This window comes from Phacochoerus africanus, chromosome 10, assembly GCF_016906955.1.
Source record: "Phacochoerus africanus isolate WHEZ1 chromosome 10, ROS_Pafr_v1, whole genome shotgun sequence".
NCBI classification, from domain to species: Eukaryota; Metazoa; Chordata; class Mammalia; order Artiodactyla; family Suidae; genus Phacochoerus; species Phacochoerus africanus.
Window position 1 is genome coordinate 70733109 of NC_062553.1, and position 14174 is coordinate 70747282.

General features: G+C 45.8%; 1 protein-coding gene across 1 annotated transcript in view; it reads left to right on the forward strand.

Moving 5' to 3' along the window:
• Positions 1–14174, forward strand: part of PARM1 (prostate androgen-regulated mucin-like protein 1) — a 108033-nt gene that overhangs the window by 78002 nt on the left and 15857 nt on the right. The window contains exon 3 of the mRNA XM_047798193.1: positions 13716–13794. Coding sequence (XP_047654149.1) covers positions 13716–13794 — 79 coding nt within the window. The remainder of the gene's footprint in view (positions 1–13715; positions 13795–14174) is intronic.

Below are 14174 nucleotides of genomic sequence, written 5' to 3' on the forward strand. Positions count from 1 at the left end.
CATCCACAGCTCTAAGGATGAAATCCACAAGCCCACAGCATCCTGCATCCTCTGCGCACCATGCCTGCCTCATCTCAGCCCTACCCCTCCATCTCCGCATCTCCCACGTTGGCTGGCTCTCCATTCCCTGTACCTGTGCATCTTCCTGTTGTCACAGGGCCTTTCCTCCCCTGGATGCTTCTACCTGGAACCTTCCCACAGCACATCAGCTCAGGCAATTGATTCCCATTCATTGCTCAGCTCTCGGTTCAAACAGCAGCTCTTCAGGAAGTCTTTGCTGGCGCCCTCAGACCAGCTCTGATTTCCCAGTTACCAACTGCAGCAATTCGCTTGTATCTCTTCTTCACTGTGTGTGACTGTACAACTTACAGCGTTTGTTCATTGCTCACACTGCTTTCCAGGTACCTGATGGGAAAAGTCTGTCTGTTTAGGCTCATAAATATATATTTATATTTATATATTTACCATTTTATATTAAATGTAATATTTACCATATTATATTGAACATCCTCAGCATCTAACAGTGTCTGGCTCAGTATAGCTGCCCTCAATGTTTGATGAATGAGTAAATGAATGACTTTTAATAACTGCATATTCAAGCTTTTGACAGTAAATCCACGTTTTCTTAGCCTCATAAATCTTAACCTTTGAATTAAAAATGCAGAAAAATTAAACATATTCACCTGACATCTTAATCTGTTCAGGCTGCTCTAGCAAAAATACCACACGCTGGGTGGTCTGACAACAAATTTATTTCTCACAGTTCTAGAGCCTGAGAAGTCCAAGTTCAAGACACCAGCATTTCTGGTTACTACCCAACTCTTAATCTGGTTTTACAATATTTCCAAAGTAGCCTTTCAAAAATATATGGCAAGGTAATAAAACAAGCTACTTGCCATTGATCTGTGATCAAGTGGCCATACAAGTCCATCATGTATTTTAATTGTCTCAATATCACATTTCATTACATCCGCAGTGTCTGTCTCCATGGAATGCTTTCTTTTCTCTGCTTCAGTCATTTTCACCAGTTGCATAGGACTAAAGTGATTTTGGAAATGCTTCACTGAGAAAGTGGGATTTAACTTAAAAGCACAGCTGATATGCATGAATCTATGGCTTGTCAGCTCCTTGGGAAAACTGGCTAGAATGTACTTGATTCCATACCCAGACTGGACGCTTACTGTAATCTTGATTCAAAGGAGCATGTCTCTTTAGTTATAAAATAAGTACAAAACCATTGTCTTCATCAGAAAATGTTGTAAAACTGGAGTTCCCATTGTGGCTCAGTGATAATGAACCTGACTAGTATCCATGAGGATACAGGTTCCATCCCTGGCCTCACTCAGTGGGTTTAGGATCTGGCGTTGCTGTGGCTGTCATGTAGGTCAGCAGCTGCAGCTCGGATTCAACCCCTAGCCGGGGAACCTCCCTATGACATAAGTTTGGCCCTAAAAAGGAGAAGAAAAAAAAAAGCAGAAAAAAAATTTGAAAACTCCCTGGTGTGTTGAGTAGGAGTATGGCATTGGGAGAACATATAATGGATACTAAGGTGATATTGTCCTCAGGGAGCCTCGTTCCTCAGGTCCTGGGAAGGAAAAATATCAGCCAATGAGAGATGGTATTTTATTTAACAGTATCTTGCTTATATCATCAGACTCAAGGCCTTCAGGGGTAGACCACAGGCTCAAAGTTTAAGGTGAACTTAGGTTAAAATCATAAACTCTCAGTAAGTCCATGGAAGTGGGCCATCAAAAACACTTTGCCAGATTTCTGTTTGGTGGAATTATAGGGGCATGTCAAAGCTGGGCCTTTAGGAGGGTAAGAATGTTACAGCACAAACTTTGGCCTCAGACTGCCTAGCTCACGCCTCACCAATGCCATTTGCTAGAGGCAAGCCTTGGCATGCTTATTCATCACTGCACGTCACATTTTCCTCACCTATAAGATGAGGAAATGGTAGCACTGTTCCTGTCTTATAGGATTCTTTTTAGCATTACATGAGACACGTATATAAAGAGCCCTTTACATAGTTAGCCCTGAATAAATGTTAGTTTTTATGATTATTACGGTTGGGTGCCAACAAGAGTTTGACTCTTCCAGACGTTGATTTTATTTTATTTTTTTTACTTGAAAAAATGAGATGTTTGCGAAAACACTTTGAATGCCCAAAGGATTATTAGTACAAATATTAGGTAATTGAGATCCATTTAAGCACCTGCTGTGTAACACAATACAAAAAAGGATCATCCAGAATGTGTGAAAGAGAAAAGTAACTCCGTTCACATTGGAAATAGTAACGCTTTCATGAAACTGGAGAAGTCCAAAGAAAACGGTGAAAGAGTGCCGACAATGAGGGAGACACGATCAGCTGGGAGACACAGTCGGGAGGAGGGAGGTTACAGAAGCTGAGCCTACAGGATTTGGCCCCAGTTCCGCTTCCCTCTTAGGGTGGGGGACCGCGACCTAGAGGTTGCCCTCTTCTCTTAACTGGCACCAAAGTTTGCATTATTTTCTTTCCGAAGTTTGCAACCTTGGGAACCTGAATCTGGGAGGAATTAAAACTGGGTAAAATACAGCCTCCAAAAGCAGGTTCCTACCTGGCCTTGGTGATGAATACATGGAGGCAAAGCTAAATGAACTCATGCGTCCACAGAGATCCTGAGGTCTTGGGCTGCAGTAATCATGCTGATGTCATCGCCCTTGGTCAAGGTCTTGCTTGGGACAGGTGATCTGAAACTGTGGCTCTCTACTCCGCAGCCATATTCCATGACAAAATGATACACTTGCAGGCAGACTGCTTGGCAAACAGGGTAAGGACTCCATCTCGGACCCTGAGAAGTTCTCCCTTCCTTCTTGCTGTGTCATCTGAACCAAGAAACTCACAGTGGGAAAGGCTTTACTTGCTCAGGCTGGTGAACCCCAAAGGGATCTCAGCCTTCAACTGTGGATGAAGCTAGGCGAGAGTTTCAAACAGGGCCCTCGGTGAAGGAAAAATACCTTCAGTGTGGTTTTATCTGTGGTCATGCCTCATTTTCAGCACTGCAATACTTAAGAGATAGTAGAAACACTAAAGACAGAGAACAATCAGAAAAAAACTTCCTTTTTCAGTCTTCATGGTACACATGGCACCTGTGATGTATGACTTGCCCCTCTCTGTGGGACATTCACAGAGATGACTTCAGAGTTGTGATCCCTTCTCTTAAGGTAAAAGTCAGAGGCTGAAAAGTCAGCCCACACGTACCTCCTGCCCACTGCCTTGTGAGTGGTCCCCAACTGGAAAACCCCCAGGTTTTCAGGGTTTCCAGTAATTTTTTTTTTTTGATACTTTCCAGGCTAATTTCATTAAAGCTACTCCCATAGCAGGGAGATGTCAGGATTTTATTTTTCTCTTTCTGCCTTGACTCCTGAATGGAAATGTCTCTGCCTTCAGTCAAGGGATTTGATGACCTCACATGCCACAGCTCACCCACTCCCTGGGTCATGGGGACTTTCACAGGAAGACAAGGAGCTTCATCATCCAGGACAAACGGCAGAAGGGAGCCTATGGTGTTTTTTTTTTTTTTTTTTGATTATTCCCCAGAAATATGTCCAACCCAACCTCCCGCCCCCCACCCCAGTTCCCCAGGAGATCTGGGCAGACTCAGAGCCGAGATTCCCACTCATATCAAGGTGTGGTTCTCTCAGCCAGTAGAAACGTGTAACAGAACTTAAACATAATATAACTTGAAATTACAGAAAGGAATGTTCAAAGTTTATGATAGGCTCATAAAGCCAGGCACCGCGAATCTGTCCGGCAGGAGGGAATGAGAAGCAGCAGCTGACGTGGATGTTAGGGACAGTCATCAGGGCTTGGCGAGCAACATGGCCCTAGAAGTCCAGTCTCTGTCCACCTCTGCACCACTGCCCCGGGGTGGCCAAGTCAAGCAGCCATCTCTGCAGTGCCGCATTTCCTCCAGTTTGGCCTCCACTGAGAGGCAGGGCTCATGAAGCTGCCACCTTCCCTAGAGCAGTGACAGGGGTTGACACTGGCCCTGCCACCCCTGATACCTGCCCTCCATTCTTCCTGGCCTCCTCCAGGGGCCCTGAGACAGTGATTTATCCCCACCCCAGCATCTCATTCCCAGTCTCTTTGTGAACCTGGAGTTTCCAGGAGCGGTGTTCCCCAAAGTAGTATTTAAGTCCCTCCATGGGAAGCATGCAAGAGGATGTACCATTTTTATTCTAATGAAAACTATGGGACCTTTCCGTATGGCTCAGTAGTAATGAACCTTCAGCCATAAAAAGACACATACACACACAAAAACTATGCTTTTGTTTTGATCTGCATTTGGGGAAAAAAAAAAGCTGAAATAGCACGTAGCATTCAAGATCCCATATCTCTTATTGCTTAGGACATGACTATATGTAGCAGCTAAAGAAAAATGACTTAAAGGCAGATATTAAGAAAATAATAGTGGAAGTTCCCATTGTGGTGCCGCAAAAACAAATCCAACTAGTATCCACGAGGATTCGGGTTAGATCCCTAACCTTACTCAATAGGTCAGGGATCTGGTGTTGCCGTGAGCTGTGGTGTAGGTCACAGACTTGCCTCAGATCCAGCGATGCTGTGACTGTGGCTGTGGCCGGCAGCTGTAGCTGTGATTTGATACCTGGCTGGGAAGTTCCATATGCTGCGATACAGTCCTAAAAAGCAAAAGAAAAAAAGAAAGAAAGAAAGAAGAAAGAAAGAAAGAAAGAAAGAAAGAAAGAAAGAAAGAAAGAAAGAAAGAAAGAAAGAAAGAAAGAAAGAAAGAAAGAAAGAAAGAGGAAATTAGAGTGTAAGTGATGTGGACGTGGCAAAAGCCATGAGAGTGGGATGGAGATGTTTGAATTTTGAAACCCTTGTCCTGAAGCAGAAGCTGGGGTCTTGTCCTTGTTTATTGCCTCAGCTGCTAGTGCTTTAAGGCTTTTACTTGGAATAAGACCAAAAGGTAGAAAATTTAAAAGAAGGCAGACCATCTGCCATAGATGGAGTCTGATCACAACCAAATCTCTTAATTTCGTTAGCCTTCTATTTTTATCATCTGTAAAGTGAAAGGATTAGATCAGTGAACCATCTTAAGAATTTCCTTTCCACAATAAAATTCCATTCCATTGGTCATGATTGGGCTGAAAGCAGAACTAGAACTTGAGACTTGCTGTCATTTCACATGCTCACGTCCGCTCACATCTCCGCTGGATTCAAGGTTTCTTCCTGGCTTCGGAGTTTTTACGGCTAAGCAACACCCAGAGACTAAGACCTTTGTACCGCACTTCATGATGGACAAAGCATTTTAAATGCACTGTTTAGTTTGTAAAAACACTCGTAGAGGAAGCGAATGATTCATCAAATTGGGTCATACAGTAAACAAGGAACATCAGCTGTGTGGTTGAACCAACACCCTTTTTACAGGTAGATGTAAGGACACCCATGAGGCCAGCAGGGCGGGGAGATGTCAAGAGACTTGCCCAAGACTATCCAGCTGACGTGTAGGAAAAGCAGTCCCTGTGCCGGGTCTTCTGATCACAGAGAGAAGAGAAACATACATTTCAGCAGCCCAGCCTCAAATCTGAATCCCACTTCTGTGTACTAAGCAGTTGAATGGATTTTTTTTTTTTTGTCTTTTTAGGGCCGCACCTGCAGCATATGGAGGTTCCCAGGCTAAGGGTCAAATTGGAGCTGCAGCTGCGGGCCTACACCACAGCTCATGGCCACACCAGATCCTTAACCCACTGAGCAAGGCCAGGGATCGAACCCTCAACCCCATGGTTCCTAGTCAGATTTGTTAACCACTGAGCCACAATGGGAACTTCTGAATAGATTCTTGTTAACCACTTTTGCCGAACTCCTAAGTGGAGGTACCTATCCCATGCTGCCTGGCTCAGTGCCTGGCACAGGGTGGCCACAAGTTAAGGATGGTTGCTGTGACTTTATGACCGGGACTGCTTCTCCTAGTGCCTTTATTACTGTTCTGGGCACGCTACTAGAGTTGTCCCCTGAGAACTATTGTTAAGCTGAGGCTGAACTCAGAGCGGTCTTTCAGGAGATTTGTTCCTAGCCTTCAGGTGGCGGGCTCACCATCTTTCGGGAAGAATTCTCAGTCTCTGGGGGCCCCTTTTGATCTGGGGGACACTGAATGAGAAGAATGCTCCCTGGCATTGCCGCAGATCAGAATCTGCTGTGTAGTGATCAGCTCACTTGGATGCTGTGGGGTTAGGGGGTGAGGACTGCTGTTGGCTCTTCTTCAAAACCCAGCCTCGTTCACGTCACTGGTGTCAAAGGAGAGCTAGGATCAGGTGACCGAAACAGGTAGTCATACAAATTCCAGGTGGGAAAGAGGCTTCATTTGTGTGGGGAAAGATTATAAGTGAAGTGAAGCAACTTGAAAACCATGGTAACCAGGACCTGCTGACTGATGGCATTAATTACTAACTTGGGCTCCCTGAGTCCTTAAAGTAGAGCTGTGTGCCTGCAGGAGAGGCAAATGAAGAAAAACACACATTTACCATGGCAAATGCAAATCTTTTTTCTTTCTTTTTTTTTTTTTTGGTCTTTTTAGGGCCGCAACCCCAGCATATCAGAGGTTCCCAGACTAGGAGTCGACTTGGAGCTGCAGCTGCTGGCCTACACATGGCCACGTGGGATCCAAGCCACATCTGTGACCTATAGCACAGCTCACAGCAATGCCAGATCCTTAACCCACTGAGAGAGGCCAGGGATTGAACCTGTGTCCTCATAGTCAGATTCGTTTCCACTGTGCCACAATGGGAACTCCTTTTTTTTTTTTTTTTTGGTAAATCCTTTATTATCTCAACAAAGATTCATGGGTTTTAGTATACATTTTTAACTGCAAGTAGGCAAAATGCTCTTAGATCAAAGGAAAGCCAGTCCCCAAACCAGGGCTCCTGCTGACAGGAAATGTAAAGGTGTAGATATTAGGGATCCTGCCCCAAAGTCTGAATCCCAAGTCTGTCCGCCACCCACTTCTGCAGACTCACTAGCTTTTAGGTAAGAGTCTAAACATGAAGCAAAAGATTCCAGTGGTGGTAATATTTGACTAATTTTGATAAAGTTTACTTCTGCCACTCAGCATGACGAAGTGACTAAGCAGTAATTTAATGATTTAAAATTTGAGGAGTTCCCATCATGGCTCAGCAGAAACAAATCTGACTAGCATCCATGAGGATGAAGGTTCAATCCCTGGCCTCACTCCGTGGGTTAAGGATCTGCTGTTGCTGAGGCTATGTCGTAGGCCTGCAGCTACAGCTCTGGTTCAGCCCCTAGCCTGAGAACCTCTATATGCCACGAGTATGGCCCTAAAAGATAAAAAATTAAATTAAATTAAATTAAATTAAAAATAAAAAATTTTTGAGAGGATGGGGCAGTAGAGAGAAAGACTAATTAACTGAGACAAACAGATTGTGCTGATTAAAAAACAATTCTGTAGCATATTTGCCTGCAAGCTGTATGCCTAATAAAGGAGTTTTAGTTTTGTGTCATAACTACTTAGAAAGTTCAGTGCAACAAATTAGCTACGCTTTCAGAAGAATCAGTTGTTTTACGAGTTGCTTACTCTGGGTCTAGACAAAGGAGTACACGTGGAATCCCTGGGTTTAAGGGACTTTCAGTCAAGAGTGCTTGCTAAACATGCCCACATAAACCCATTAGCGTGACCGTGTGCCTTACAAGTCCTTACCTCATACGTGTAAGCCTAACTATTCACAGCTACATATATATAAGTTATAGACTAGAATCAGGAGTTCCCATTGTGGCACAGCAGAAACGAATCTGACTAGCATCCATGAGGACTCAGGTTCAATCCCTGGCCTCACTCAGTGGCCTCACTCAGGGGTTAAGGATCTGGCGTAGCCATGAACTGTGATGTACGTCACAGACACGGCTCGGATCCTGAGTTGCTGTGGCTGAGGTGCAGGCCAGCTGCTACAGCTCCAATTCAACCCCTAGCCTGGGAACATCCATAAGCTGTGGGTGTGGCCTTAAACCCCCCCCCCCAAAAAAAAGTTGTATACTAGAATCAGTTTACAGAATTGTGCCATACAAAGTGAAAGGACATCTAGAAAAAGAGGGTTCAACATGAGCAGGCATCATCAGGGATGACTTCCAAGACAAGACTGGATTTGGAGAGTTTCTTGTAAATGATGCCTCTACCCAAAGCACTTCCATGGTCCCCACTTCCCCCACCGTGAAGCCCAAACATCCGGCTTTCATAGTTCTCCAGGATCTGGTCTGAGTACCCCACCATCTCGTGGTCCCTACTCATTTCCATTACACCCTCTTAGGCTGACTGTGGCCTTGGTCTTGTCACTTCTGTAAATATCTAACCTTGGATATGGTCAGTCCCTCAGTAGCGCAGTCTCCTAATCCATAACGTGAAGGGATCAGGCTACGCAGGGATCCCTTCGTTTGTGCTCCAGTGCAAAGCCTTCCTCCTCCCAACAGCCTTACAAAGTGGAAACGACAGGGATTGGCCCATTTTTTTAGACGAGGACGTCAGTTGAGATGATTCTGCCTCCAAGCTTAGTGCTAATCTTTCAAGCCTGGAAATGTTAGGTGTTTTTCTCCAGCCGGCTGATTGTTGCCTCAAACCTTCGCTGGTGTCCGTCCAGGTCCTGCCCCTGCTTTAGAGAACAGCTTCATCCCCGCCTTTTCCCGAGACTGCTCCGGCTTCTATAGACACACACCTTCTCTTAAGTTAGAGGTGGAAATACAGAGTTTGGAACCACCCACCTCCCACCTGCTTGCCCACCTGTCTGCCCAGCCCCATGGTACACGTCCCCGTGTGATCTATTCTCATTTTGGATGCAATTGGCAAGTATCCCGCCAAAGAGACACAATAAAATGTTTATGTTTAAAATGGGGGCGGGGAGAAACCCCTTCAATGAGCAGGATCCTCACAGGTTTGGGAATATTGCTAAGCCCAGGATGAGAGGAGGGCACCTTTAGGGCAAGCGAGGGGAGCTGTGTGGATGGGAGCAGAGCCCGTGGTGAGTTGGGGGCGGGGGGGAGGGGCTTTATGTTCGCAAAGGACTAGCAAGAGTGCAGTACAGAGAGAGGCAGGCGTGGGGGAGAGAGCCGTTACAGTGATGCCAGACCTGATTCCAGGACTGCAGAGCACCAAACAGCAACACCAATGGGCACATCGTGCCCTCCGAAAGCCTCTCCCCAGGGTCGATGGCCCTCTGGGATTTCGTTGTGGCCACTTCAAGGTTATTATCTGGTTCTATTTGGACAGATGTTCCTGAACTAACTCTCCCCCAGCTCAGTTGTCCATGGGAATTCTCATGCCCATGTGGTCAGACACAGCTCCAGAGTCATAGGAGTTAGTACCCAGCGGAGGCCTGGATGGGAGGTTCCGAGATGGACAGATTAGGGGCTTTCTTAGCACAGGGAGCAGCCTCCAAAACCTCTGGCTGTCTTTTTTTTTTTTTTTTCTTTGTCAGTTACATTTATTCATTCAACTTTTTAAAAAATGACTTAAGGGAGTTGCTGCTGTGGCACAGTGAGTTAAGAATCCGACTGCAGTGGCTCGTGTTGCTGCGGAGGTGTGGGTTCGATCCCTGGCCCCAGGGCAATGGGTTAAAGGATCTGGTGTTGCCACGGCAGTGGTTCAGATTCAATCCCTAGCCCCGGAAACTTCCATATGCCATGGAAATGGCCATTTTAAAAAATGATTTAAGTACTACTATGGATAAAGACTGCCGAGTACTGAGGCTGCGGGGGAACGGGGAAGAGATGCAAGATGAATAGGATTTGAGATGCAAGATGAATAGGATTCGAATCCGTGTGAGGGAGGGGGGAGCTCAGAAACACACCCAGAGTGTTTGAGGGAAGCGGATTCGAAGAGCTGAGAACACACAACTGCACTACAACTTGCAGGAGGGTGTCTGCAGGGCTTCCCCTCAAAACTGATACTTAGTTTTCAAAAAGAACCTGCAGGAGTTGGCCAAGCTGAGCAGAGGGCGGGGGAAGTAAGCAGTGTGTTAATGATTAAACATGCAACACTCAGGAAATAGTCCTGGGTTCACAAGTTAGCTTAACCATTTACCAGCTTGTAAAACCTGAATTGAGGTCTTTGGTGCCTCTGTGCCTTCCCTGCTCATCCATCCCGTGGGAATCGGTCTCCTCATCTCATGAGGAGAATTCACTGAGATGGTAGCTAGAAAGTTCTTGGCCCCAGCGTCAGGCACAAGTCCCACCTGCAAGTGTAGAATAGGAAAGCAACCCTTGCCTCTTTCCAAACCAGACTTCCCCTGCAATTGGGGGAAATAAACCAATGTGCTGCCTCTTACTCTCTGAGCCCTGGTTCATTGCTCGGATTTTCCATCCCTGAAAAGGCACGCCAAACGTGTTCTCCTTTGTGGAGAACTCTGATGTGGCGTGAGAAATCCTTCTTTTCCATATCGGGGAAAAGCAGCACATAGCCAGTTCCTACAACCAGTCTTCAGCCTGTTCCGGTTTTCTTGTTCTGAGTTGACATGAGAGCAGTGAAATGCCGCCTGAGAAACCCCAGCCTTCAGAGAGGCCCAGACCTCCAGGCGGCTTTGGCTCATGGCTCTCCAGCAGCCCTCTGGCCAGGCAGAACGCATTGGCCCAGTAGAATATTCTTGCATCTTGGCTTAGATACACAGAGCAGTTGCCTCCAGTTCTCGTTTAATTTCTTCTGGTCCCAGAGCTTTACAGGGTGAGTCACACCCAATCTGTAATGCACGCATCCCAAGAGGAGGATTGAGATGCCAGCTGCCAGCGCCCTGCCTCCTCAGCCCCCACCCCAGGGCACTGCCCACCCAGCGTGCACCCCTCCCCCACAGGGCAGAGCCCTCCCTCCCCCAACCACACCTTCCTCTTTTCGATCTCCTTCTGCCTCGAAGGGAAGGAAGAAAGAGGAGGAGAAGGGGGATTCCAGTTTACTTTGTTTTTGCCAGGAGGAAGTCAAGCCTTTTGTGCTAATGTTGGCAGCAACCCCCTCAGACGTTCAAACCCGATGGCCTGAGGGGTGGAATGTCCCAGGGGGAGCTTCTGAGGGTGGGAGCTTCCTTGGAGGTGAGAACAAGACAGGATGCAAAACCACAGAAGACCCTCCCCCCATGGTGGCACCCTCTGAGAAGAGCTGGTGGGGGGCAGACTCATTAATAAGGTGGCCCAAATATTTAAGGACCACCTATTTTACCTCCCACATTTTGGCCTCTTTGGGGGAGCAGAACCCGCCCTGAGAAGCCCCCCTTTGCTCAGCAGCCCTCCAGGGCCCATGAGGGGGCCTCATCCACTGATTCCCGCTGTGGTCACATAGCTGTCCTTTGTGGACAAGCAGGGTGGCCTTAAAAGAGCCTCACCTGAAGACTGGTCTACACCGAGAGCCAGACAGCCACCAGTCACATGGAGGGGAAGTGGGTCCCTCCATCACTTGCTGTTTAAAAGAAAAAAGAAACAGCACTTGAGTGAAAAAACTGTTTTATCTTTAGTAAGAAGGGGTACATAAATACTCTGAGTCAATGGCAGAGTTGGCGGCGATCCAACGGCGGAGAGTTAGGGAAGAAACTTTGAAAACTGTCACACCTACAATTTTCTGTAGTAAACATAGCCTAGGGCAAGAAAGAAGGGTCTTCTGGTGAAAGCAACTATATTCTTCCTCTTCACCCTTTTTTTTTTTTTTCTTTGAAAGCAGGAACTTAAAGGTCAGTTTTCAAAACTGCTCCTAATTGCAATCACTGTATCTTTTTGAATCTTAAAACACACACACACACACACACACACACACACACACACACACACCCGCCCCCACCACCTTAGTGGGCAGTAATAATCCCCATTTCACAAGCTCTTAAAAGAGCTGTTAAGCGGCTTCGGTGAACTTTGAATTGTTCTCATTTCAGCACAGTTTGGAGGCCGAGAAACTAAGCGCAGCCTTTCAAAGTAGAAGTAGAGCTTTGCCACAAGGGACTCTAACCTTGGACTTGCTCTGTCTGGGAAAAGATCCAGCCTGCCCGTTTGAGCATTCAGTGCCTTTATTCCATCTTGAAAATAGTAAGAAGAGGAGGAAGAGAAATGTACTAATATTTGTACTAATCTGGCTGTAAAGGATTCCAGGAGCAAAGAGACGGGTGTGTGAGTATCCAGAAGTGTAGAAGCCCTGAAAGCATGCATTATAATCGCTCTGTGTAGACACATCAAGCTCTGGTTTTACTTTTGATGCTAGCGGTCCTCCTTGGCTCTCTTAAAAATGATAACCAACCGGGGCATGGCAGTCTGTTGTAACCTTCTTACACCCCAGACTTTTGGGGAGTTACTAAAGAGTTAATGAGTAGACTGATTTGCTTCTGAGCTCTGCTTTAATTCCTTTGGTGGAAGCACTAATGAGAAGAACAGTACACAAAAGCCATTCATAAGAGAGGGGAAATAAATAAAAGGAGAAATGGCAAAATAATCTGCAAATGGTTGTCTCCAAAAATGTGGGGCCCATCCATCGCCTTTGAGATGTAGTCCATGAAAGATGGGTGCTGGTCCAGGAAGGTCTCTCTGGATAGGACCTTAGCTTGGTGCTCAGGGCATCTCATTGTGAATTTTCTTAAAATGATGCAGGAGGGCAGAAATGCTCTTCTTTCTCTGTCACCAGAGGTGTGGTATGTGGCTCGACAGAGTTAATAGCCCATCACCGTCAGACAGATAATAATGACGGAACCAAATTTGAATCCACATAATCGGACGCCAGATCTGACGCTCTTTCCAGTGTGTTTAAGAGTCCCATTCATTTGCTGAAGTAGAAAATAATTTCTCAGTGGCCTGAAAGAGTAATCAGGGTCCCTAATACCAAGTCTAGGGCCAAAAAGTCACTTTAACTATTAGCGGACAAGAGACCAATTGATTCTTGGCATTTCTGAGGTGAAATAAAACTGAAGTATACACTCACACAAAAAGAGTGTTGTGCCTCAAATAGTCATCTCTGGAAGTCGTATGGTTATTCTTACAAGGCTACATGCTCAAAGGGTTTTTTTCACTGCCCATTAATAGTTGCCTTTGGAAACAGATTCAAAACTACACAGTAAAACATTGATAAAACTTTGTAATTATACCTGGTTATTTCTACAAGCAGAGCATAGTGTTACCTCATTTTATGCACCAAACTTGACTTTCTCCTTTACGAAATCAGATTCATCTTTCAAGGATGGACCTACCTCCCAAAGAGGAATTTTTTGAAAAGGTTTGATTTGATGGCATCATTAAAAGGAGTGCATCTCCTACCAAGATGACACTTTTGAAGTGGATGCTGCGGACATAACTCTGTGGTCCCGCTTTATTCAAAAAGCAACCTCATTATTTTGTCATGACCCTTGAATAAAACATCCTAAGTTTTCCTAAGTATCTTGCGAGGGCTAGAAAGACGAGAATAAAAGAAGAATATAGGCTATCAGGAGATTTTAAATCCACTGCCCCTGCAAACAGCAGCAGCAGCAGACATAGACTGGTGGCATCCGTAAAAAGATAATCAAATATTTTTGTGGATGGTTTTCTGAACTCCAGGCCAACCAAAGGCCGTAATAAATATTGGCCATTTACCAAATTCGGCTTAGCCTGAGAAGCATTTTGGTAACAGAATTAAGCTCCTGGGTGTCATTACAGAATGACCTGAAATGAATACCCTTCCTTCGGCTTCATCTTCTGTGCCTTTTCTCCTTCCCAGGCAGCGTCGCCGCCATCACAGTGACAGTCATTGCCGTGGTCTTGCTGGTGTTTGGAGTTGCAGCCTATCTGAAGATCAGGTAAGATGTGCCTTCCTCTTCTTTTTAAAGAGTGGAATTCCATTTTGTCAGGCTCCTGGCTGAGAGCTATTTTGCTGAATACTTGTTTCTCCATAAGTATCTTAGCTCTATGAAATCTTGGCAGGGCAGTGAAAATGGCCAATGTACTCCACCCTGGACAGGAATAGATGGGACCGTATCTGAAAGTTGGCAAAGTAAAAGAAATAAGCTGGAATCTACAGCCTGATGATGTAATGGAACAAGAATGAACCTGGAGTCAGGGGACAGGAGCCTTGGCCCCTCTGCCCTTAACTCACATCATCACCCTAAGAAAGCCACATGCCTCCTGAATCTCACCTTGTCTCACCTGTGGTTCCTAAATACTGATGCTCTGAACCCTG